Genomic DNA, 27373 nt, shown 5'->3' on the forward strand with positions numbered 1-27373 from the left:
CGGAATGCCAATGATTATGAATAAACCGGATCGTGACTGGATGAAGGTCGTATGTACCTTTAAGCTTAGTAACGGATTTCTGAGCCCGAAGCTGTTTCCTTAACCCTACAACGCCTGACTTTATTTTCTCAGAGAATTGGATTCTGAAAATGGACTAGATAATAGGAAAAATATTAAGTTTTTTCCATATTAAGAAACTTAAAGGGTGGAGTCATAAAGAAACTTAAATCAAAATTTAAGTTATGCCAAATGGCTACACTATGTAAAAACAACTGTTGTACAAGAAACAATTGCATTGCTAGATAAAATATGCAGTAATGGCTCTCTTTATTCAATAACTAACCCGCCACAGTAGTTTGTCTGTGTTGCACTTAAAATAGACCCTAGAGCAATATAGTTTATTGTAGTTTTATCTATCGTTGCTTAAAAGTGAATATAAAGCTTATCTTTGCTGTGTTTTTGACCTATGATAGGTTGCTTTTGATACAAAATATAAAGTGCTACTAAATGACTACGTAATGTATAATGTTATGGTTTAAAGGTAACTTTTTATTTTTGAAATACGTAGATTCCGATTGGGCGTAAACCTTGCTTTTCGAAATAATGCAGGTGACTCATCTGCTGGGTTAAAATTCCAGCTCCACATAAATTATGAGAATGCATTACATATGGTATGTTCATTGAAAGACCAGAAATCTTCTAAGCTTGTAGCCACATACTTGAACAGAAGTACGAAAACAGTGAAGTCACATTTGGGACAAGTCCATCCCTGAATAACAGATTAATATCGAGCTTTTGTCGGTGCATGTTTTTCTGTTACTTGTATGTACTTCTTACAGTAAATTTGTCAGATCTTTTTTTTAAACTTTTATATTATCTTCGCTAGGCATCAGTATTACGGCTTCAGTCATTTTAAGGCTTGTAAATAGCTTTTCAGCTCGGAATAGCTCAAATATCTTGAAGGGAAGAACCTAGATCTACATGGTTGATGTTAAACTCGATCGATGTACTGTATGAATGATTTGTGACATGTCTCAAAGTATAATATTACCCTTTGAGTGATTAGCATTGCTTACTTTCCCTGGTGTTTTAGTACATTCAACAGAAATATTTTATTTCCTTTCGTAGAAATTCTTCCGGCAGAGTAAAAATTAACTGATTTAAATTAAATAGTGACTTAGTATTTGCTCTTAAAACTAGAGTACGAACTTAATGAGTTGTTTGACATTAAAAAAACAGGAAATGCATTATTCCTCTACCACCCCAATTCATAGAACTTATAAAAGTTACTAATGAATCAAATTTCGAAAAGAAAGCATCAATTTGTAATTTGCAGAAAACAACTTCTGAAACTTTCACCAACGATTAAGCCATTGCTCACGCGACTTTTCCTTTCTTTAACCGCCTTTCTTTTTGCGAACCTTTTAACCACCTCGAAGATTTTTTTCCCCTTTTCATTCCATGCATTACATTTCCGAATGCTTCTACTAGTTCCACAGGTTCTTGATCACTCCCCGTGACCCATTTTCAGATTCTTTCAGTATGGCTGGGGTCGAAATCTCGCTATTGTTCAACCTTTAGTATTTTGAGTCGAAAAAAAAATTAAGGAAATGCATTTTTTTGAAAGTGAACGTGTCATTATAAATCGTGACTAATAGAGCAAATCGAGTGGATTTGAAATACCTCCGTCGTTGCGTTGTCATACTCCACCCTTCCATAGAATGTTTTGCCACAAGGCCAAACTAAAAATCAAAGATCAAACATGTGGCATTTTCGGTGTCGGAAACAGCCAGTTATCAGTTGCAGAACTGAAAGTTATCATCTTATACTGAAATTCTTAGTGGGTTTTGAGCATTCAGGTAACATTTTAATTCAACTACAGTAAAACCTGTGAAGTTGATCACCCTTGTAAGTTGACCACCTGAAGTTGACCGCTATTTTCATGCAAAGAATAAGGTCCATATCATAATTCAACCTTTAAGTTGACCACCTGTTTTAGTAGATCACTAAAGTGGTGCACCGCAAGTGGTCAACTTACACAAGTTTCACTGTATTTGAAATGCAGCTTCTAGTAACAAAATTTTTCCGCAGTCTGCAACACAAATAAAAATAGTCAGAAAGATAAGGGGGGGGCGACATTTGATTAAACGGAAAATCAATCGGCGCAGAGCAATCCTCATATGTAGAATAGCCAAAATGACCAAGTAACTTTCTGACATCAACAATGAAATTGGCGTATAATGGATGTACTTATGTTAGTCAACTTTTAAATTATTACGAAATCATAGGTTAATGATTGGCGTGAGGGTGTTATTCGATTGTTGCACTTAAAATGCGGTAGTTTCATATAAAAATTTAGTATCCCTGAAAACTAATAGATGCGTCCATTTCCGCCTATAAACCGGACGTTAGCCTTTCCATCTCATTGGTGGTTAGACAATGATTAGATTCCTATAACGCATTAAGCCGTAATATAGAAATTTTGAAAAAAAAAACTTGATGAATTTCATTAAGAGCGCGAGTGCCAACCTTCGTGTACAGTAAATAAACGTTTTTGAGCTGTGCTGGAAAGTAGTGTGAATGTAACTAATGTTCGTTAGGTTTCTTAGGTACGGATATTTACTAAAACACGTCAAATTTGAAGGCCAATGTCTCGGATAAAAAGTTCAATCCCGTAATACCATGACTGGTTATTTTTAGTGCTTTAAAATAAGATGCTAAGACAAGTGCATGCTACCTGTGGATTTTATTCCAGAAAACACGGTACAAATCTTCATTAGCTAAAGTGTATAGTATTTTTTCTGTAAAAGTGGAGTTTTACTACCCCTGTTTCTGCTACTGGGCGCAGCGACAATCTTAAGTCAACAAATACACTGTAAAGCTTAATGGATAAAAATGACCGTATAAGGGTTTGACAAATTTAATGAAACCATATCTGTAAATTCAATGTTTCGTTTTTAGTTTTAACAAACTAAAATTGGTTAAACTCTCTTATTGCAAACTAGTGGTACCCGCACGGCTTTGCCCGTAGTAGAAAATAAAAAGGTAATTTGGTTCGCCTGTATATTTACCAATAATGGATGATGAATTTGTCGCTAATTAACGATGTTAATTGGCTCGCCCCTGTTATGGTAATATGCCAATAACTCTAAGTAGAAATGGTACAAAAGAATGGCTCATCAAAACTGCAAATGGGTCAAGGGTCCCTAGAGCTAGGGAGATTTGACCCAACACTTAAGGGAGACTTAACCCCCTCATAAAGACTCATATCAAAAACGCTAGTTTGAATATACAAAATGTTCTCTCTTTAAGTGAAGTGTTAAATTGTATTTAATATAAATAATCTTAATATCAGCAGGAGAGTGGAAGTCGAATTTATAACTTATATTTTAGTTATTTCTCAAATGTTAAGAACAAATTATATAAGTTACTCATAAAAAATCAGCCTTTCATATTCACAATATTAGTTATTGCTTGAATAAAATTAAATCATAAGGCCTAAATCAATATTTTATCTATTCAAGAATAAAAATTCATTGAAAAAAAAAATCAAATTAGTCTTTAGATAAAGTCTCCCTAGTTTTAGCTTTTTTTGTTTACCTTACATTTTTAACAACTTTGATTAAATTTACATAAAACTACTGTATATCAATAGTTAGCTAGAAAAGTGACTGATACATGTATAATTTTAAAATTATTTTCCCCTTAAAACTGGAGGTTAAGATCTGAAAAATTTCAAAATCTTAACTTTATTTTTAAGGTGCAGTATCATCAAACACTGAATTTCTTGAAAACCACTGAAAATTCTGAAATGGCTTGTCCTTGCAAAATACTGTTGGGTGACTGGTCAACCAATATGACAAATTTTCCCTAAATATCCTTTTCATGGAAAAAATCCTCATGGGTCAAGAGTCCCTATAGGTCAAACCTCCCTAGTTTTCCTACGTATTTTTTTTTCCCAAAACTGCTCAATGACTGGTAGATTTTTTTACGAACTGGGCTAAGTGTTACAAAAGTGGATGAATATTAACATGTTGCTTTGGTGCCACTTTTATGAAAGTAAATACAGGAAAGACAATGTAAGAATGCAGGCTTTCGCGGCCGGTGTCAATAATTATTATTACAGGTGAGACAGCTTGCTGTTTTCAATTGAATCGATTATTTCAGAAAGGGCGTAAGTCCAATGGATTTCCGTAGGACTTATGCCTTTTCTGAAATAATTGATTTAATAAGTCCTACGGAAATCCATTGAACTTACGCCTTTTCTGAAATCGATTCAATTGTGATTTTTCAGATATTCCTAATTTAAGAGTTAAACTTTCAATCCCTGACTCAGATGGGCATGTTGATTGTTAAATATGCAATTTGCAGCTGCAGAATCCGTTGCTGCTACATTTCAATGAAAGCATGTTTTTTTTTTTTTTTTTTTTGCATAATATATAACTATGACGTTGACTTTTTAGACACATTTGAATAGTCAATTCGAACAGCAAGATCATCAATCACGCCTGTAGTTTCAATTTTGACAACAGTTCACAATGAAATTCACGTGTCCCGAGCTAGATTCAGACATCAATTGTAGAGCAGTGCATGTTTTTACTTTATCAACACTCCATAATCAACTTTCTCTAGAAGGGGAGGTACTGGTATGTGTCAATCGAACTAAATTATATTAATGGACTTATTTTCTTTCGTAAAATAATTGCAAATAACTTTATACTTAAGCATTCAAACTAGTAATTAACTCATTCTAAAATATCTTTAAATCCTTGGATTATAATCTTTCAAACAAGTTTTGTGTATCAAATAATAACATAAAGCTTAGTACGATCACTGTTGCATATTTTACAAAGTGTGGCATCAAGTTATCAAACATAAATCTATTATTTTGTTTTACTTTGACAAATAGATACTCTTATCAAAATTAAATTCTCAACGTTTGGTATTAAGATTTTAAAATCTTCGTAAATTCAAATTTCTACTACGAGGCGAATATAATTTTAAGGAACTTTAAATAAGATAATAACTAGCGTACGCTCTCTGTCAAAAATTGAGCTTTGATTTAGTTTTGCGAATGTTTCATTTTGCAAGTGTTGTAAGTATTTTGCTCGCAGGGATGTTATGGTTACTCGTTTGCTTCATTATTTTAATCTGGATTCAATTGCTTATTCTCGGAAAATAAGCATCCAATGTAATTCATAAATACATCAAATGTTAAACCTGGATTCAAAAGAAAATTCTTTTGATGTTTGCTTGAGTGATCAAGTGTCACAAAAATAATAAAACTAAGCAGATAGCCACCTGAGCAAGCCTTCTCATTGCATCACGCACATCTGGCAAATTTCATTAATTCGAGATCCCAATTGGTGCCTGCATATACTTAATTGAAAATTGCGATTTCAAAAACGGGTTGATTTTGTGAAATTTGTTTGGGGGGGTGTCAGCATAGATACGCATCTGGTTTATTGAGCAGTTAAAAGTAAATTATATAGTTGCGTCTTATGATGCAGCATTTTGCACATTATGATTCTATGCCGCTTTTTATGGAGAATGAAATTACTTCCGTAGAGTATCTGTCATCGTGGCAGAATTATTTCAAATCGTTTTACATATGTTTGGTTTCTATTGAGGCTATTCCTATTGCTGCATTTTTAATTTAGTTCTCGGCTTTAATGCATTTGATTGTTTAAAATGTGGCAGACATTTTACAGCTTAAATGAAACTCTAATATTCGCTGTAAAATTAAATTTTGGCATAAAAATATAAATTTCTTCTAACAGATATCAAAAAGAATTTTAAATAATCCACGACACCTAAAATTGAATGCCTATTTTATTTCACATGCTAAGTATCTAAAATTGATATCTACTGCCGTTTTTGGTATCTCATTTTTTCATCTACTGCACTTTAGCTATATTGTGCCAGCTTGCTTATTTTGTTTCCGCTGAAAATAACCACAAAAGAAACACCTAATTACAGCATTATCCTACTAGAATGGTATCAGTTTCTTCAAATATCTAAAACTCATTTCTGTAGATAAAGCCCTTTACCTTCCCGCGAGTGGTTTTCCTGTAGTAGTGTAGCAGTTTCTTTCGCTCTTAGACTAGCATTGTAAAAGCAATAACTGAATAGTTGATTTGCAACAAGTATTTTTAAATCAAAAGATTCTAAAATGTAACTTTTTTCGTTTTTTAGGATCACATACAAGAGGTTTTGAACAAGTGGAAGCAAATAGATGACGAGATATGGGCAAAAATGATAGTAATGGAAAGAAATAGGCGCGTTGCCAAAGCCTATGCTCGTGCACCTGTTCTTACTATAAATGGTTCCGATGATGGATTTGATGGCTACAGGTAAATTTTAATGATACCTTACTCAGTTAACATAAGTATTACTAAGTGAAAATAAAACTTCAAAATTGTAGTGTAATTTTGACTGCGTTATGTTTTTATTGCTGTAATGAAATGCTTATACCGATTAGTGAAGAGCTGTTAGAAAATGTCCTAACTTCTGGAAAGAGTGTTTGAATATTCCTTCAAATGTGGAACTGATTGAGGACAGGATGAGGAATATATTTCTTCATCCTTCATAGTTACGAGTTGGAAGTTTATTCTCAGCTTTCGAGAGCACAAGTAGTTTATCAGCTTTGAGTTTTTTTAATACCTTGCTTTCTGAGTAGATTCTATAACTGACCGTGAAACAGCTACAGTCTAGACAAACGTGTTTTTTAAAGCAAAGATATTTATCTCCAGTTTTGTTAATGGAAAATAGGCAAACTATTTCATACATTTATTCGAAAAAAATTTGGCATGAATAAATGGTTAAATGCTTTGCAAAAATGGAAAAATGTTTTTAAAAACTTCAAATTTTTCCGATTCAATTAGCATTAGATAAATGAAAATTAAACCAATATTTTCGAGTATTTTAAGTTTTTCGATATTTCTCTCATTAAAGTGCATTAAATATCTCCTATGGAATCCAATTTTTCAAATCAGTTTTTGGTGCATTTCAGGGGAAAGAAGGGAAATGCCACTCACTTAAGGGAAAACATGAACAGCCCAGTCAACACAAGTTTTTTCGAAATAGAACCAGAAAGCTTAAGGAGTTTGCATAAAAGATTCAGAATTTTTTATAGTTTATTTATCAGTTGATTGAGCGGTAATGCCAGGCATGGTTCAGTAATTGAGTTTAAAGTTAAGGTACAGCATTTAAGTATGACAAAGTAACAGATGTATAGTTGTGTGGACCTTTCATAGATATCCCTACATATGTTTGACTACTATAATGAGGTTTCATGCGACCGCTATCTACGTATTGTAGCCACATTGAGTACAGCGGAATCAAATGGTATATTTCTATCTACATATTACTTTGGATTGGAAGCAAATCTATCATAACATAGCTGATACTCGTGAGCTGGTGTCATAAACTTATCAGCTTATGTGTCCGCCATTGCCCTTCATCGTCATGTTGGACTTGAACGCATTATAATTGGCGTAACAAAGCGCTATCAAAATTAAAGCATTGACGAACATCTGAACTTATATATTTAATAGCCGTAATAAAGTTTAAAAATAAAAGTGTCTGTAATTAAGATGCTGTAGAATTTTATTACAAAACTGCTAACGAATTGCGTTAGGTCACATAAACATCTTTCGGACAAATGACCATCTTTACACTTAAAATAGTAGCTACAGTGGCTCCCAAAAGTCTTCGTACACTTTGAAATTTTTTAGTAAAACCAAAATAACGCAAAACTGAATTCGAATATGAAGTCCAATATTTTTTCACATCATTCCTACGTCATTCTAAATAAAACCCTGTAGTTTTTTCGAAATATTGACGGATTTTCTTTTTGAAATGGGTCAAATAACGAAGAGAGAAATAACACGCCACAAAAGTCATCGTACACTCAAATATTTTCGAATCAATTCATAATTAAACTTATCATATGTCGTTTTTTTATTATTTTTGCATTGTGTGAACCTTAAGTCATTTGGCTTTGATTTTTTGTTAATTTATTCCCTAATATTGTGCTTATTACTTTAAAATGGCTGGTATTCGTAAAAAACCACAAACACAATTTGAATTTTTCCCTCGCAGTTGTGGTAAATTGGTTTTAAATGTCTCTAAATTAGTTAATTTATTCCATTCTATAGTAAAGTGCTTGATAAAATGCTTCAAATATAGGAACTGGTCCGAAAACAAGGCAAGAAAAGGTCAACCGGTAAAGTTGACAAAGCGTGACAGGAGATTTTCAGTTAAAAAAATTATGTAATACATATTTGAGTGCTGTAAAGGTTTCTGCAGAGTTAAATGAAACTTTTTACACTTAATTTTCACCTAAAATTGTTCGCCAAGTTCTCTGATTAGCTAGATTAAATGGGACCTCTTCCCGCAGAAATTTTCTTGGTCGTGCAAAAAACAGAAAGATTAACGTTTTTCGTCGCAAAATCAATGATAAATAAGCTCAATGTTTTGGCATTACGTCTTACTTACAGATGAAGAAAAATTCAACATTTTTGGTTAAATTGTTGTATAATTGTGAATAGAAGAAAATATTAGGAATTTAATCTTAAGAACTGAGTTTGACCAGTTAATCAGGACTGTAAAGATGTTGTAGTGTGAGGGTGCATATCAGCATCAGGACTTGATAGTTTGGAATTTTTTGATAAAAAAAATGAATAATGCTGTTTATTTAAATCTTTTAAAAACCAATTTTAAACTCTTTGCCAAAAATTTGGTTATCGGAAACAACTTTGTTTTTTATTAAAATAACGATAATATGCACACGGTTTTCAACGTTTGCGTCTAGTGCCTCAAAAATTGTCCTAAAGTTTAAAAAATATCCCTTCAATCTCCAGATTTAAACTTAATGTAACATATTTAGAGATATCTAGAGGCTAGATTACGAAAATACGGCTTTGAAACGAAAATAGAGCTAGAAACAGTAAGACTCGAAGTGTAGTTGAGCACTTACTCGGAAATTACGCAAAAAAAGAAAGAAAAAAGAATAAAATCTATTCCCAGACGTTTAAAAGGTGTTGTTGATACTATATGATATTCTACTAAATAACTAAATAAAAAGTTAGATTATTCAATAATATGTAGACATTTTTTAAAGTGTACGAAGACTTTTGTGAGATAAAAATTTCGACACTTTTTGGTTTTTGATTTTTAAAAAATTAGGTTTTAATATTTTTTTAAAAAATTTCATGTAGTTTTGTTGAAAAATGATCATAGATCTTATAATTAAATACCTATTCCGAAATATTAATTCTAACTAATGGATAGTCTTATTTCATTGAAAGTCGTAGGTGTACGAACACTTTTGGGAGCCACTGTATATGGCGATTTTTACTTTCGAGATCTGAGTGAGCGGGATTGCCCTACTTTCCCAATCTTCCCCAAATCTTGAACGTTTTAGAACCAACACCTACTATTTTGTTTTAGAATTGGTCTTTGTGGTTTTGACAATCCCTTGCGAGACGCGAAAACTGAAGAGATCAAGAAACACATTGGGCATGTAAGTAAATTTCGAGTTGTTATTAATGCATGACTTTGTTTATTAAATCTCTTTTTTTGACGATATTTTTTTTTCAGGGAGTCAAAATCAAGATGGACGAAGCTGGAAACATCATGGTTAAGAGAGTCAGTAAATCAAATGTATATGTAAAAGAAATAAAAACTGAAGAAAATAGCATATCCAGCGATGTTATAATGGCCGGTGGGCTGCTTGAAATAGAAAAACCCATGAAAGTGAGTTTGTTTTGCTTATAACCTCATTATGAGTGCAGTCTGTTATCGTTTTAGAACGAATATAGCGTTTACCTCAATATATTTCATTGAAGTGTGATGCAACGAGTTTTCCAATACAAATGAATATTGTTTTAGTAATTTCTAGGGTTCGCCCAAAGAATACAGGGATGCTAAACTGGCGTGGAAAGGCAAAACGCAGTATCTGCAGAAAGGAATTTTTAAGATATTTGAAGAAACTAGTTTTGGATTAAATACTATTGACGGTTTTTTTTCTTGCTTTTTTGCAGAATTCAAAGAAGTGCAATAAATGATAAAAATGCAAAATTTTGCAGATACTACGCTTTACCTTCTCATGGCAGTATAGTTGATGGGAGAAATTCTTGTGTGATGAGCTAATTTCCTCAAAGTATAGTTTGCTTATTGATTATTTCGTATTGCTAAAAAAAATTTTTTGAGGAAATCCACTGACGCTAAGCAAATAACACCATACATTATTACGTACATTATAGAAAAGCCATACATCACTGTTTAAATCGGTTAACTAAACAAGTAATACTCGGTTTACTTTGAAACACAACTCTGAAAACGCTAAGCCTGTTGGAAAGCCCTAAATGTTAAATCACGATTAAATGCCTGTACATACGCAAGGTTTTGAAGATTTGTCCACGAAATATTGAGTTTTATCCAGTTTCGTAGTCTAATACCAAAATTTAGTACCAACAATGTTGCCAGCTTCGTCGTCCGCCATTAAAGTGGCTGAACTTACGCCAGAGCGCATGCGCGAGCGAGGCACTTTTACAGAGGAAAAGGTTCTGCTATTGGCTAATGTGTGGGCTGATAGTCCTTCATTACCTTCTTTCATCCATTGAAGTGCCAAAAGATATCGGTACAATATTTTCTAGCCCCTTTGCACCCTAAGGCGGAGAAAGGCACAATTCTGGCACATCTGGTTATAACAGTGCATCCTCCGGTGAGCAAAACGAAACTCGCTCAGAATAAGTTACATCCACTGTGAAACTTGGGGATGGAATTGTTCTCATAATTTCGACACAAAAACCCAGTGTTAGACACTAGAACACAGGATTTCAAATGTTAAGGCTAAAAGTTATTTTGAAGTATATACTCTATTTTAGTATTTCAAATAATTCCAGTCTACATTTCTTTCAGATTTTTGATATGAAGAAGTTTGCTTCAAATGTCAATAAAGAAATAAATAAAGCGTATCCTGACAGAAAGAAATTAGAAAGCCAATGTATATCGGCCATATCTTTTGTCAAAGACTGCCCGGAACTTCTTGATTGCTCATGTTGGATAATGATCATAAATATTGTAGCACTGGATATGTTGAGATCAAAGATGCCTCCAGGTAAACATTTAACTCTCCTTATCCATTTGTTTTCAATTTGTTTTTATTGAAAATACTGCTTGTAGGATTTCGACAACGGTCGTAACCAGTTGACCACATATGACACAACTGGCAAATATTGGAAGTGATGTAATAAAAGCAATGATCCCAGCAAACAGAAGTGACGCTACAAAAAAAAAATGAAAAAACGTCCCGTAAACGCTTTTTAACGTACTTTGGCCCAGATTTAAGAACTTCTCATTTATTTTACAACTATTAATATTTCCAAACTGTGGAAACTAGTTTACACATCTAGAGATCTTATTTTAACTTTTGATTAGTGACCTGTTTATTTCCAAGTATTTTTACCCTTTATTATTTTCTATTTGGGCCAATGATACCCTTGCTTTTGGATTACTTTGCCCCAAAGTGGTTTTCCCTATTTAAAATCATTGAACTAACTATAGCCGATGAAACACGCGTGTTCATAGGAAAATATTTATTGAAAGAAATACACACTTTTCAAGAAGTTTGAGTCCCGCATAATTTTTTCAAATTGTTTAAAAAATGTATGCGTATACCTAGTTATTGCTTCAGAACTTACCAATGAAGAACAGTCATCTTTTCATCAGTTCTGGAGGTTGAATTACTTTATTAAGATAACGCCATTCTTAAAACGAAGAATCCTAAATTTTCGGGCACTTCCAAAACTTTTTGGTGCGTTCCATTATCTCCTTTGCTCGCATGAACAGCTATCTTTGGAAACTGGAGCTAACTCCATTCTACCAATAATAAATTTCCGTAAACTTCCTAAGAAATTGAGCAATTTGTAAGAAGTAGATGTAACAGTGTAAACCTTTCTCTAAACCTCCTGCATTTTTTTAATATCTTTTTATCTTCCATAATGATAGCCATGTAACCGAGCCCTGATGAGTCTGAAATCTTTGTCCGTTGCCGAGAACTCTAGGTTTTTGATTTTTCCTGTTTCGAGTCTTTAAGCTATTCTTTACTTTTCCAAATCTTTCCTGCGGATCTTTTCAAGTTTTTATGCTGGGTCGTTATTTTGAGGTTAAGAGGTATGTATTAAATAGTGCTCATAAATAGGTACTTAAACTCTTAGCTGATGAACTGATTTTACATGGAAAAGTTTGAGAGGTTATGAAGGCATATGTTAGCACAAGGAACGCAGAACCACTTGTTTCGCTTCTTGAACAGAGCAATGGAACTGCTTGGTACACATTACTGAGTGCTTGGGGATGCTTTTTAGCGGCTTCGGTCAATATGTTTAAAAATTGCATCCTGAAGGTTGACAAAGAACGTACCTTTTTCTCTATTTGGGCCAAAGAACCCTAGGGCCAAAGTGGCTCGCGTTTACGGTACCGACTAATTGATTTAAAATCTTAATTTCATTAAATGATTTTTGTCGCAAAACCCGCATAGTTTACAGGTTATAGGACTTTTCCAAACTTGGCAAACAATAGTGACATATTTTAATTTCATATTTTAAAAGAAAAGTCCGTACTTTGTTTTTGAAACCTAAATTTATAGTTTTCAAAGTTAACATATCAGATCTGGTTTCTTCTCAGATATTACAATAACTGAAAAAGTAGTGTTGCGTTAAATCACCCTGCTGCTTATTTTGAGTTGTCATATCTGTTGCACGATATATTGTGAACGTGCTTGGACACGAAGCTCTGCTAAATTTTTTAAGGTGTCTAAGGACCTTAAACCTTCGAAATTTTCGACTTTCTGGAAAAAATATTATGCATGATTTAATTTTGAAAAATTTGATACCTTATTTTTTTACTATGGTTTTTTACTATATGCAAACTTTTTCAAGTTATCGTAAAAATGCGTAACGTTTCCCCATAGAGATTTATGTTAACAGCAGCTCTTAAAGCCTCTCAGGTGCCGGTTTCGCCGATTTATCGTTTTGCACGCATATGTTTCTCATATATTGAAGTAAAACTTTTAATGCGTGTTTGTCTGGTTTAGTTTTATGATCTGAACCTCAATTTATTTTTTTGAAATTTTATAATTGAATATGATTTTTCCAAAATTTTGGGCAAAAATTTTTTAAATATTAACTTTTATTTTTAGTTGAAATTCAGGTTCAGATCATAAAAATCCGACAAATATGCATGAAAGTTTTAAGGAAATATATAAAACTTTGTGAAATATCACGCACGCAAAACAAGAAACCAGCATCTGAGAAAGAGGCTTAAACAGCTGCTGTTAACATAAATCTCTATGGGGAAAATTTACGCATTTTTACGATAACTTGAAAAGTTTTTTGCGTATGGTAATAAATTAAGGTATCACTGTTAAGAATTAAATTATGCATAGCATTTATTTTTTTTCTTAAAGTCGAAAATTTTGAAGGTTAAAGGTCCTTAGACAACTTAATTGAATCATATTGAAACAATGACTGATAACTTTATTTAGAATCAGTCGCTGCACTAAGAAGCAAATCTTTTAAAAGTAATTGTTAAAAAAAATAAAGTACCCATTTTTTAAATTTTAATCTATCCTGCTTTAATAAATTACTTCCCTCCCCAATCTTCAGTTCATTCAAATTTCTTGTGGCTCGTTAACTGTATATTAAAATAGCATAACGTAGTGTTGCGGTTAATGTAACGAGATAAGCGAAAGTATGCAATGTGACACGCAATGGTTATCGTTATTTGAATCTTAAAATCTGTTTCTTATTAAAAGCTAATGAGGTGTAAAAATATTTCTATAAGCAGTATCATGAAAATCTTACGAAATCACGAAGTTTGAAAGATATTTAAAGATCAAATGTTTATTTAAACCTCTCGCTTTCAATGTTGTGAGTTGGCAAACTAATTTTATACGCAGTAATTTTAAAGGGCATATTATTTAAAATGTTAAAAAGGAAACTAAGAATCAAAACATTAAGATAGTTTAAAAACTTAAACCAAACAAATATTTTTTTATGGGAATAATTTTCCCAATCGTCACACTGAAATTATTCTCTACCTTTTTTTTCCTTTCCATTTGTTGAATGTTTTGAATTTCATAGTTCAGTCAATGAAGCATGTCTAAGAAATTAAGTGATCAAGGAATCAATTACAAAAATATCAAAATATTTACAGTTTGTTTTGAAACTTATCAGCCAATGTTTCAACTGAAAAGCTTCCCAAATCGTTACGCTCGATTGAACATTTGAGTTTTTTATTTTGTAAAGTATTTTAACTTTCTTATCTAACTGTCAATGATGCATATCTCCGATATTTACCAATTAAATACCAAATACTATGCGGTCACGGACATCATTTATATGTAATTAATTTTAAAAATGCGAGTTTTAATTTCATAAAAATACCTGAAATAACTTTTCTTTGCAGTATCAAAGCGTCCAAGCATTGAAAATGCAAAAATTGGTGAACGTCGTCAAATGCCTTTACCACTTGACGAAGATCCATACAGTGTGCTCAATTCTTCTGAAGGATCTTCTCATAGGATGATGGATACTATGCGGGAGTCGAAACCACCCAAATTGCCTCCACGAGATTTGAACAGGGTCTCTGTTCCAACGGTACAATATTTGTATTTATCTTGAATGCTACTAAATGTTTAGCATTAGGATCTGCCCGAACTAGAATAGTTGGTTTATATTGGTTCCCAACTGGTGGTTAGCAAACCTATTTGAGTTCCAGATGTACATTAAGGGTACGCGAAAATATTTTCATGGGATTTTTAAAAAGCCAATGCCAGCTTAATCTACACATTTACGTGCAGTTATTTACTGCACTGTTAAAAACTTAAATAATCTTTGATACATTAAGAATCCCTATATTTCTCCTCTTCACTAACATCGAGGCTGTGTAAAACGCAGAATATAAAACGAAGGAGATGAAATAAAGTCGGCTCGGTTCAGTAGCTTGTAGAATTAAGTTACTGAATAATACGGGTTCAACTTACAATAAGTTCAATATTGTAAGTTAAACCCGTATAGAATAAAGCGGCTGTTAAGAAAAAAGTAGCATAAAGTCACATTAACAACGAAAACGCGCTAGTAAACCTTCACTTTCTTTGTTAGTCATACTATGTGACGATAACTTTGTTCAGATAAGTTCTTCTGGTTTAGACAACTTTCAAGATTTTTTTAATACCGTAACTTTACTATGGATCGATGGTTAAAAACTAGTCATCTGGTAATCTGGCGAAATGATGGATGAGCGAGCAGCCAACTGTTAATTTTTCAATGTAAGTACCGGATATCAAAAAGAAAGGGTGTTGGTACTGAAAGCTGTGAGCTACCATCTTGCCTGAATAAAAAGGACACTAAAAAATTGCATATGGTAAGAAAAAGTGGAAATGGGACTGGTTGTTTGCAACTGTTCTTTGTATATTTTAATACATTTAAAATACAGTGAATACACATCTTTAACTAGCTACGATTCCCTGGAAAATTTTGACATTACGTGCTTGACTGGGGTTGGGGGGCACAAGGGAAGCAATAAAGGATTTTAAATCTAAAATGTATAGCTACCAGAGAACCACACGAATAGTATCGAAAGAAATTAATAGTTGACAATCGAAAGATCGTGTTGCTAGTTTTATTTTGATGCAAAAATTATTTGACCTCGTGCCCCTGTTATCGAGATATGAGATCTTTCAATTCTGATGTAATTTTAACAACACCAAATTTTTAAAGACTTGGCTTGAAATTTAAGGTACCATACGATTTCAGTCTGCATGTGGCCGAACATCCATCTGCAAAACCTTTGAAAGATGTTTTCCGGTACTCGCTAAGTTTGGCGACTTTTCTCGAAATTTCAGCTCGCTCATATTTAATTAACTGGGACATGAGGGCAATAATTTATGCGTCTAAAAACATCGTCTTACTCTACCTGTCTTGCTATTTATTTTCTTTTCTCCTTACACCATCGTATGGTTTACTGGCATCGTATAATTTTTTCCCTTAAATGAACATAAGATTCCAAAATAAGTATTATATTTAGACATAAACGACGCTTTTTGTATTTTTTATTAGCATGACCTATAGATCATGCTAATAAAAATTAGTCAAATTAGTGTTCTAACCCATTTAAGAAGTAACTGAAACTAGTTTAAAAACTACAGAAAACGGTGCATTACAAACTGTTTTGTCAAGAATGAAATTTTCTTCTACTTTAAAGGTTTTAAGTAGAAGTGAAGCTTTAATTGTGAGGCAATTCGACACTAGCTGTTTTTTAACCTTTTCAATTTTTTTTTTACTGCTATTACTTCAAAAGCTTTCATTTTAACATCAAAGCAAGTTTATTCACCGTCTTGTGCTACATTAGTGAGAAAAATTCAGTTTTGGGACATTCTTTCTGGAAGTTCAAATTCGATTGGAACGTCTGAACAGATTTAAGATTCTTTCACAGCTCCAAATATGATATAACCCTTAGTGCTTAGAAGTGTTTGCTTCTTAAAGCTATTTAATTTACTGGCTGAAAATACTAATGTCGTTCGCAGTCTTATATTATAAGTGAGAATGTGAACTTCAAAACTTAATGTGCTTTAAGAAAATGGTTTATCTTTGAGTTGCAGGTTCCCAAGATCTTACCATTGAAACTTCACTTTTGTTACTTGAAAGATGTTGTAACTAACATGCGTCTTCCTATTTCAGCCCGACTACGATGACTGGAAAAGAGAGAAACCTTTGCCTAAAATGCACCAGCAGTCTGGGTTTAAGGGTGAGTAATGAGTTTATATATAGAAGATCTAACAGTGCCCGCATTGCGTTGTCTCTGAAAGTACGATGCAACTGATATAATCGGATTACAATTAGAAAAACCAAAGTAGCTATTTTGAAATCAAAGAATGAAGCGAAAAATAAGCATCAATGAGAGTAAATTCATATACTCAATTCTAGTGTAGAATGGTACAAAATAACTTTACGGAACGTTTGCTATTCAACAATGGTGTCCAATTTACGGTTCTCCAACAGTTGTGGCTCGTTATGTTAAAGGTAACAAGCCATGTTTTGGAACCTTCCTAAACAACGAAGCAGTTTTAAATGGTAGCAAAATTCATAGTCGTAGCTCAGGAAATGTTGCTGTCAGCTTTCTTTCGCTTTTATTTTTTATATACAGGCTAGCGAATGTTGCGAATTTGGAGCTAAGCATTCAGAAATTGGTTTCAGAAAAAAAGATTAATGAAATGAGCATAGTTTTGACAATCGAAGAGTGTAGCTGGAAAATTGGGTATCTGGAAAAAAAACTCGATTTGCGAAAAAATGCACAGATGACAATACTTAGTCTTAGATCCCACCAGAGTCAGAAATATAAAGTATCGGCGCACGCAACTCAAAAGTATCTACAAGTTAATCATTGTCTATCACGTAAAAAAACAGCGGGGGCGGGGATTTCCATATTCTAAAAAAAAATTTTTATCATAAGTTACAAGAAACTAGTTTTCATGCCAAATTGAGCCTATTGATGCAAAGAGCTAAGCTAAATTTCAAAATTTTAAAACTTAGCTTCTTTCTGCAGATACATTTGCATTCGTAAGCTCACATATTTTTGGGAATTATCTCCACTGCAGAGCATACATAGGTGGGACAGCTTTCTTTTCTAAAGCTGTGAAGTCGAGAAATCAATAGGATACCAACATTTCTGAAAATGAAGGATACTAGCAATTCGCTGCTTCTTGGAAATGCTCTGTTAAGAGAGGGGGACAAAAACAAGTGCAATAAATCTAGTAGCAAAAGTGTCATTTATGAAGATGAGCGATACCACTAAGATCAAGTCCCCCATCTGCCTTTGGTCCCTTAATAGCCCAATGCACACAAGGATTCTAAAACTATACCGTTTTTTCGGACATAAGCGCCGCGGCACTAACGAGAAAAAAGTTTAAAATTGTCAATGCGGCCGGCGCATATGGTGTGGTGTTTTTTTACAGCATTTACATAGAAGAAACTTTTTTGAAAAGAAGGAAAATGAAATGTTTCGAACTTTCTTCGAAAAGGTGTTCAAAATGTGCTTTGAATGAAAAATAACAATTTTCTTTTTGAATTTCTGGTAGCATTATTAAACACGCTTTTTTCTTCCCCTAGCTATCAACTATGCAAAAAATTGATGAATTCATAAGTTTCAGTTTCTACTGCAAATGATATTTAACGGGAAGATAATATAAAAGTATGCCAGAATGTGTTTTATGTCTTTAGTTTTTAATTAAGAGGATTCAGCTAAAATCGGGAAAATGTCCACATTTTTGAGTAAAGATCGGGAAAATTTGCGGAATTCTTATTTCGTGGTAAAGTCCAAATATCCTGCTTTAAGCATAGTTTTTTGGACTAAGGTGCTGAAATTTAAGCGTTTTCCTGTAATTATTTCAAAGTAAGTTTATAACTTTTTAAATATTCGAATTTCGGCGAAATCTGTGGTTGTCAGATTTAAGATAATTATCGGTAAGTAGTTAAGTTTTTTTTTTTTTTTTTTTTTGAAATATTTAATCTGTTTAAATTGCGTTCCAAATATCTTCAAAAAAGGAAAAAATCAACAGAAACAACTTTTCTTTCACATTGTTAAACTGAAAGCGCAGCGCTTGCGCCGGGTGCGGTGTAAACTTCCAAAAATACGGCTAGTGCGAACTTGCTGGCTTCATAGGATAAGCTTTAAAGCCACAGAGGTGCTTTTGTGATTTGATATGAGCACCAAAAAAAGAGGAAAGAAGGAAATACAAAGCCACATGAAAAGAATTGCTCAGTTGTCAACACTTGATGCATAGGAGAAAAGGGAGGATTAACACTTTAGTAGTTTTTTAACAGAAGGGAAAAAAAGGTGGAAAACTAGAAAATTACTCGCGTTTATAACGAGATGCGCGTGTCCACGATGAATATATCCTCAAAGCAGCAAATATTTTCTTACAGCAGCGAATGTATCTGCGTCCGTCTATATTATCTAGTTATGATTACTACATTTTACATAAGCAATATTATTTTTAAACAAATTAGAAGTAAAGGAGAACTTGAACGATTGTCGCGAGATGCGCGTGCTCGCAACGAATGTATCCGCACAGCAGCAAATATATTCGTCTTACACGCTTGCGTATATACTATCTATTAATAACTTTTACAAATTAATATCAGTTTAAAACTAATTAGAAGTAATCAGTAAGAATTTGAACGATTATCGCGAGATGATAGTGCCCTCAGCGAATGTATCCACAGAGCATCGAATACATCCACCGAGCTCGTGGGTGTATATACAGTCTTGAAATAATTTTTACAATCTAAATAATATCAATATCAATTTAAAACTAATTAGAAGTAAAGATATTATTTTTACTTTTTCGTTTCAAATTGATTTTCAATTTATCTACTTTCTTTTATTTAAGAACTTCTACGATTTATCGGACGACGTGCAACTTAGCGGCGAATGTATCGGCGTCCGCACGTGCGTCTACATTATCCAGCTTTGGATCCAACTAGGCTTGACGTACCCTCATAGTTTCCAAACATTTACCATACATGAAAAGTTATAAAAACGCGAAAGTAAGCATTTCTACCTCCTTTATTCTCGTGGACTTATCGGAATTGCCAGGGGTTGAAGGGTGCCTAAAAATATTTACCCTCATCGAGTTTCTGGAAATTGATGTCGTAAATGAAGAGTTAAAGCTGTAAATAAAACGGTAAGTAAGGTTGTCTACCTTTTTCCGGTCGCTTAACAGAATTGCCAGAGACTAAAGTGCCTAAAAATGAGTAATTTACCCTCATTGAGTTTTCAGAAACTTTTTTCATAAATTAAGAGTAAAAGTTGTAAACGAAACGCTTAAGGTTGCGTACCTACTGCGATTAAGATTGCCCTAAACGATTAAGGTTGCCTAAATCAGTGTGAACTAATCACGGTTGCCAGGGGCTAAAAGGTGCCCAAATGAGTAATTTACCCTCATCGAGTTTCTACAAGTTTTTCAAAAACGTAGATATATTACAAAGAAATGTAGAAAATATTACAAAACCGATGGCATAGGGTTGCCCAAGCAAACGTGGTCCAATCATGGGGTTGTCACTTTCAAGTTTCAATTATTGAAACTTGAGTCTTCAGAGATGAACTGTTCTGACAGACATAGGCACACAAGACATCTTTCAGTTAAAAATATGCTATTTTGAATTTGTTTTGTAGAGCGTAATTCTATTACACAACAACGACATTGAATCTGATTAAAGTTGCGCCATTATAGATGGCTGATCGGTAACAATGAAGGCTTCACTAAGAAGTGATTTAAGGCAGCTTTTTACTTCCTAGCTCTTAGGTTCCGCATTGAAAAACTAATTATTAAAAATTTTAACTCGACAGAATTCGAATAAACAATCTAGTATCTAAGGTGAAACTTTGATTTTCAGCTGTGCCTTTTAACAATTGTTTAGATGGAAATGCTTTACATAGAAAACTTATTTCACTTCAATGTTAGTATTTTTTTCTTTTATAGATGACCCTTATTACTGTGGCATGAAGGCAAGGGTTCCTAATTTCGTTAAAAAAGGTGCTCAACATTTGATGAACCAACAAATTCCTCCTGTACGTAAAAGTCACAGTTCAGGTTATTTGAGCCTTCTTCGACAAAATGACAGGAGGCCTTTTGACACAAGGCGAGGCAAGTATTTATTTTTTCTAAAATTTATATCTGAAGTTGAACAAATTCTCAAGTAATATTAAGACTTGCTCTTACATAAAAACAAATCTTCAGTCTAAAGTATTTGTATTGTGTACTGAATATGCTTATGCAGATTCACTTTTGTGTAATTTAGACTTGTATAAATGTTTTACCTTTGGGTAGAATCTTATGCTACTGATCCTCTCATAAGTTTTACAAATGGAACCTTTTTGCTGCTAGAAATATGTGCACTGTACAAGTACAATTATCAATTGAATCAACCATAATCTAGAAGGGTTAGTATAGTTGAACTCGCTCAAAACGAGCCCTAACTTAATGAAGAAATCAGAAATACTTGGTTGGTACAGTGTTATGTCTATGGGGGAATAACTCTTTTAACGAGCAGTCTTCTTATATACCGCGCAATATTTTGATTTATAAAATTTCCACTCATTTCCACTATTCTAGCACAGCTATTTTTTTCTGGAAAAGATTACTTTAACATTCCGAAGTCAACTGAAAGTTAGCGGCGAGTCATAAGTCCATAGTAACGGCTGCATTATCATAAAATAAAAGTAATGGCGGCCTTTCTTTTACTTTGTAGATTTATGAATTATTTGAATTTTATGTACCCGTATCTCTACTCCTAAATTACACTATTAGCTGAAATGAAACTCGAATCAGAAGGAAAAATAATAGCATCAATGATAATGACTACTGCGAAGAATTTTAACTGAACCACCCCCAAAACAATTCTAGTTTGAGTGCACAGAAAGTGCTTTTAGACAGACCAGCGGTGCCAATGACGTTGTTTTGCAAGCCATGAGTAGTCGCCAAAAAACAAGAACACTACGGGACGCATACCTATATGCGCAATCAAATTATGCTTAGTCATTTCCCAAACACCCTTTTAAATACAATTTAAAATGTCATGCGAAGATTATAAAACAAATCGACGAGTTTGTTTGCTATTTGGTACCAATGTTTTTCTCATCTACTTCATCAGTTAATCTGTACCGTTCTCACGAAACCATAGACTAACATGTAGCGAAGGAACCTATCCACCCATGTCAAAATGGTCAAGTTTACTGAAAATCATTTGTTTGATTTCTAATAATCAGTACCACACACATACCATAACTCCCTATGAAGCAATTATTTGGAAGAAATCATGAGAAGGTTGAGAAACTAATTACTTTTGTAAAAAAATACGTACAAAATGGCATTGAAGGTTGCGTGCGTTCTTCAATATTATGCACCTTTCTTGAAAAAATTCGTACTCCAAATTTTGTTTTAAGATTTAGTTTCAAAATTTTCCAGACCTTCTACGCTAAATCTGTAGGGTAACGGCACCAGTCAGACATGCTGAAGACATTGCTCTCAAGTTAACTGAATTTTCTGAGCCTTTTAATATAATTGGAGTAAAAACTATTTTTCTTGGCTGCTTCTGGATCCTCTAAATTCGTTAATTCTACTTTTATTTGCTCAAATTGGAAAAAAAAGTCCGACCCCAAGTAACAGATATCGAAAAATCTGACACATAGCAACAGACAGGATGAGGAAAGGATGAATAATAGACAAAATTACCCTTTTCTCTTTAAAATGTGCAAAAGTTCTTTTATTTTTAGTACTAAAGTCTTATTAAATTCAAATAAATATGAAACAAACTGACCCCGTGGTGGCTGTTCCACTGCCTTGTAAATACAAACTGGCTCATAAAATTCATTCTGATAATACTAGATGTCTGCTCAGTATTCATGGTCCGCCTAAAAGGCTTATTTAAATCCAAACAAATGACTGTTACTGGACCCTTTTTCGATTACTGGTGATCTTACCCTGTATATACATATATATTTAAGCTGTAAATTTTCGATTTGAAGTAAAATCCTTATTTTTAATTTCAGAAAATGACCAGTTCAATCCTGAAGAGTACACAAAAGTTTTTGGCAGAATGAGAACTTTACCTAGTCCCGCTTCTCCCGGTGTGCTGTATGTTGGCGAATGGGAATGATCTCGAAAAGATCATGATGGAATTCTGAATCTCAACCATGTAGCGTTGAAAATGCTACAAATTGATTGGAACCTTTCGTGCCTTTACCTGAATTGACGAAAATTTGTTCACTCTACTAAAGTGCAGTAGCTATGCTGTTAAGACTCTTGAAGAGTTTCATTTTCAAGTGATTTTCGTGAAAAAGGCAGATTCTTGAAGCTCAAAGTGAAAGTTGTGAAAATATACTGTGAGAAGTGAAGATACATTGTGATTTTACAGATAGTGAATTTTTGACTTCGATAGCTTGATGGTTTTCTAGAGCTTTAAAAACCGTGCCAATTGTAGGAAATCGTCTTGATGAAATTCTTAAAGCGTTCATGTTACTGTTATGTAAATGTTTGAATTATTATGAACAACGTTTTTACACGTTTATTTTAATGTTAATGTGTTTAGAACGAATAAATTCTTTTTAATTTTAGTCTCTTGTTTATTTATGTAAGTCGTAACATCACTTACATAAACCCTGAAGTTCATCTTATGCAAGTAATAGCTACGCAGAATCAAATGATGACGTTACTTGAATTCGTTATTAAATTTGAATCTCGCTTTAGTTTTCAGAAATTCACTATTTTCCAAAGCATTTGGTAATGTATACAATAAAAATTGTATATTAGAGAAATCCTTCTCAATTTTCCGAATTGTCTATTATCTTTGTTTCGAAAAAACTGAAATCACGCTATGAAAATGCCTAAAATAACTGTTTTGAAGTGAAAGCAACCAGGGCGAGTATTCAATGAAAATATAAAAGGTAGAGTTATTCATTCAACTGCAATAAAAGATTTTAACAAATTAAAGGATGCAAATAGAAAACATCAGAAATATCGGATATTTCTATTTTCTGAATGTTTATTTCCTATTCGCGTAATTTCATAAGCGAGTTTTTACAAAACAAGATATTTTCGATAGTATTAAGCGAAGGATTTTAAAGTATCCTCCGGTTTCATTTGTTCAAATGAAAGTGGCTTGTTTTAAATGAATGCATTCCAAAAGTACCAGGTTAAACATTTTGTATGCCAGAACACTGCTAAATTTCTGCTAAATAAATTCTGATTCAATAAAAGTATCTCCTCTGAAAGCAGAGGGAATCATTCATAAACTGAAATGGTGGTCAAGGAATAATGAATAACCTTCCAGCATATGGCATTTGATTTCAAAAATATTAAAATGAAAATTACCGTAATTAGAATAGCTTCGTGAGCTGACTGACATTTCTAAATTTCCTACACGTCCTAACATAAATTCAGAATTAAGCAGTAAAACGTACAAATCAGTGTACACAAAAGCAGAGCTTTCTTTTCCATTAGGGATTGACCAGGGTCCCATCAGCTTACGAGGACCCCAAAAAATAATAGACCACATAGAAAATTACTATGAAAAATAGTTTTAATATGCTAATTACGGTGTTTAAAATCAAGGGCGATACAAAACGTGTGTAAAGATGGATTTTTAACATCAAAATAACTTTTTGCTACCTAGTACTTCGTTAGTTGTTTTTGTCCTCGGGTGTACCTTAGCAATAGCTAATGAAATGACTCAACATGTAGGCACTTGCAACTCTGAAGCACTTCGTTCAATAGTATTGTTTAAGGTAGCGTCCATAGTAATGTGTTTGACAGAATATCCGGCTGTCTTTAAATTTCTAAATTAAACTCGACGCTAAAGATAAGCAATTAAAATAAGTTTTTCTACTGATTACCTACCCCCTCCCACATTTGTTTTTGTTAGGGGAGTTGAATCTTTTCTCTACAGGAATATAAAATGGATCACATGAAATTATTGAGCTATAAAAAGTCAACTACTTTTCTATTTCCGCTACATAGTCTTCGCATCTCATATGATTGCCAAAATCTTTTTTTCCAAGAATTTCACCTTAACCTTTCCCTTATTTATCCCTCTCCATGGGACTCCATGAAAGTTTTCTTTTACTGGCAGTCACTTTTTCCAAACTTCTGAATTGATTTTTTTCTCCGTAAAAGTTGTAATACTGAAATTTTGTCCTTCGGCTCTATTGATTGTAAAATGCTTCCCTCTTATGAAGCGCCGTATTTTTCAAATATTAGTAATAGCTCAAGCATCACTAAATTACGTAACACAATGCTAAATAAAATCTGTAAAATAGGTTATTCTTAAAACTTAAATGAGTTGGGTTGTTTTATATTACTTAAATGTCAAAACTAAGAATTCTGTTTTCAGGAGTATTAAATTAAATACATTGCAGCCATTATACAGTCTGAGTAAAAACTTTAAGTCCAGTGCACTTTTTTGAGAAACTGGACACAACTTAATCTCAGGATCAAAAAGTTATGAGTGGTAATTATTAACCTTAAATACAAGTAAAAAAGACAAAAAAAAAATAATTGTAAGTGTTTCATTATCAGAAAATATTACAGATCAATATTTAAACCTGAGTAAAATCTTTAAGGTCAACATAGAAAAAAGCACATGAGGACAAAAATTCAAATATGTATAAGCTTGTGTAGGAGCCATTCCTTCAAATTACTTCAAATATTTTTGTGTTCATGAATGAAACTAGTTTTTGACAAAATTCGGGATGTATTTTTTATCATTCATCTTCGATGGTAGATTTCAGCTTTATTGATGAAGTAAAATGTCTCTCATAAGCATAAACTCTTCTTGCTAAGTCACCCAATAAGTTCTCTTTTGGGTTAAGATCTGGAGACTTAGTTGGTCATTTCAAAGTTTCAACATTGTTTACTTGGAGCCTATTTTTTGCACTGTTCCTCGGATGGATAGATGCAGTTTTGCCGATATTTTAAATTTTCTCCAGCAATAAATTCAGCGTTTGGTAAAAGATGACTTGGGAGGACATTTTGATATGCTTGTGAGTTTATTTTACCTGAAACAAACGCAACTGGGCACACACGATTGTAAGCAAAGCACTCTCAAGTTGTGACAGAGCCTCCATCTAATTGGCGCTTGTAGAATATTTCTTTTTCTTTTCGTAAATCACGCCAATAGTACTTCCGTCCGTTTGGCTCATCCAGACTCCACTTCTTTTCGCTAGAAAAAAATTATTTGTATTCATTGGTTATCCCAGGACATGATTTCCTAGCTAAAGTTGAAACGCTCTATATTGTGCATTTTCAATAAATGAGGTATAAGCAATTTTGCAGCATTAATAAAATTTCCACAGCTTCTAATTGTGTTATATATCGTTTTTGACAAACATTTAAACCTATTGTCTGGATAAGTTTCCTGGTTGAGTACTTTTCAGGTAATGTAATAATTTCCAAACTCTTCTTCCATGACGCGAGGACAAAGCTTTCAGTTTTCCCGGGTTTTCTTTTTACCCTAATTGTGTTTAAATCAAAGAAAAATGTTGACTTCAATCTTCGATCTTCCTATTTTTTCGCAATGGTACGCCTACTTATCATTCTTGAAGAAAAACTTCAATCTGCCCTCTTTCTTGAACAGTTAACTTTTTACCTTACGATATCGTCACAAGTATGACAAAAACTTTGAAGAAATTAATCACAAAACTGCAAGTTGAAGGTTTTCCAGAATCTTGTTGACTGAGGTGACATTTATATTACACTACTAGCTGTACCCGACGCGCGTTGCTACGCCAACAAAAAAATACATCATTATACTGATTTTCATGACAATCGGTTGAACGGGGCAGAAGTTGCTACTCTGCCATGCCACCTGGTGGCGAGTGGCTTCAATGAGCATATTATGCACCTTCTCCGTGGAAAAATACATATATATAGCAATTTTCATAATAATCGGTCCAGATATCAAGTGAAGCCTATACTCAAATTTTGTACTCACGCAGTTTGCAAGATCAATCAATCGCTAAAAATATCAAATAGAAAAAGTTTTAAATCCCCCCGCTTCATGAAAAGCCATAAAACAATAAAGAAAGAATTTATTTGTTCAAACTCAAGAAAAATGGCAACAGCTAACTTCTTATCAATGAGATCTTTCACGCGAATTAATTTCTGCAGCCGATAATTTTATTCGTATTTATCCAATGGATTGTGACTTAAATTGGAATAAAAAAGGAACTATCGATCGGATTTTTTTCGAACTGGTCTATAAACATTTCCAGTACCAAAAATAACAAACGGTGAAAGTTTCAGCCAAATCTGCCGGGTAGTTTTCGAGTTCATGGATGACATACAGACAAACATTCATTTTTATATATATATAGACTAGCTGTACCCGACGCGCGTTGCTACGCCAACAAAAAAATACATCATTACACTGATTTTCATGACAATCGGTTGAACTGGGCAGAAGTTGCTCCTCTGCAGTGCCACCTGATGGCGAGTGGCTTCAATGAGCATATTATGCACCTTCTCCGTGGAAAAATATATATGTATAGCAATTTTCATAATAATCGGTCCAGGTATCAAGTGAAGTCGTGATTATACTCAAATTTTGTACTCACGCAGTTTGCAAGATCAATCAATCGCTAAAAATATCAAATAGAAAAAGTTTTAAATCCCCCCTTTGCATGAAAAGCCATAAAACAATAAAGAAAGAATTTATTTGTTCAAACTCAAGAAAAATGGCAACAGCTAACTTCTTATCAATGAGATCTTTCACGCGAATTTATTTCTGCAGCCGATAATTTTATTCGTTTT

The 27373-nt window shown here is 33.3% G+C and overlaps 1 protein-coding gene across 1 annotated transcript in view; it reads left to right on the forward strand.

The window, feature by feature from the left end:
* Nucleotides 1–23328, forward strand: part of LOC129231433 (uncharacterized) — a 61888-nt gene extending 38560 nt beyond the window's left edge. Inside the window, exons 3-10 of the mRNA XM_054865747.1 lie at nt 6196–6353; nt 9454–9526; nt 9604–9759; nt 10927–11125; nt 14473–14663; nt 16746–16812; nt 20549–20713; nt 22618–23328. Of these exons, the coding sequence (XP_054721722.1) occupies nt 6196–6353; nt 9454–9526; nt 9604–9759; nt 10927–11125; nt 14473–14663; nt 16746–16812; nt 20549–20713; nt 22618–22724 (1116 nt within the window). The 3' untranslated portion in view covers nt 22725–23328. The remainder of the gene's footprint in view (nt 1–6195; nt 6354–9453; nt 9527–9603; nt 9760–10926; nt 11126–14472; nt 14664–16745; nt 16813–20548; nt 20714–22617) is intronic.
* The last annotated feature ends 4045 nt before the right edge of the window (nt 23329–27373 follow it).

This window comes from Uloborus diversus, chromosome 10 (genome assembly GCF_026930045.1).
Source record: "Uloborus diversus isolate 005 chromosome 10, Udiv.v.3.1, whole genome shotgun sequence".
Taxonomy (NCBI): domain Eukaryota; kingdom Metazoa; phylum Arthropoda; class Arachnida; order Araneae; family Uloboridae; genus Uloborus; species Uloborus diversus.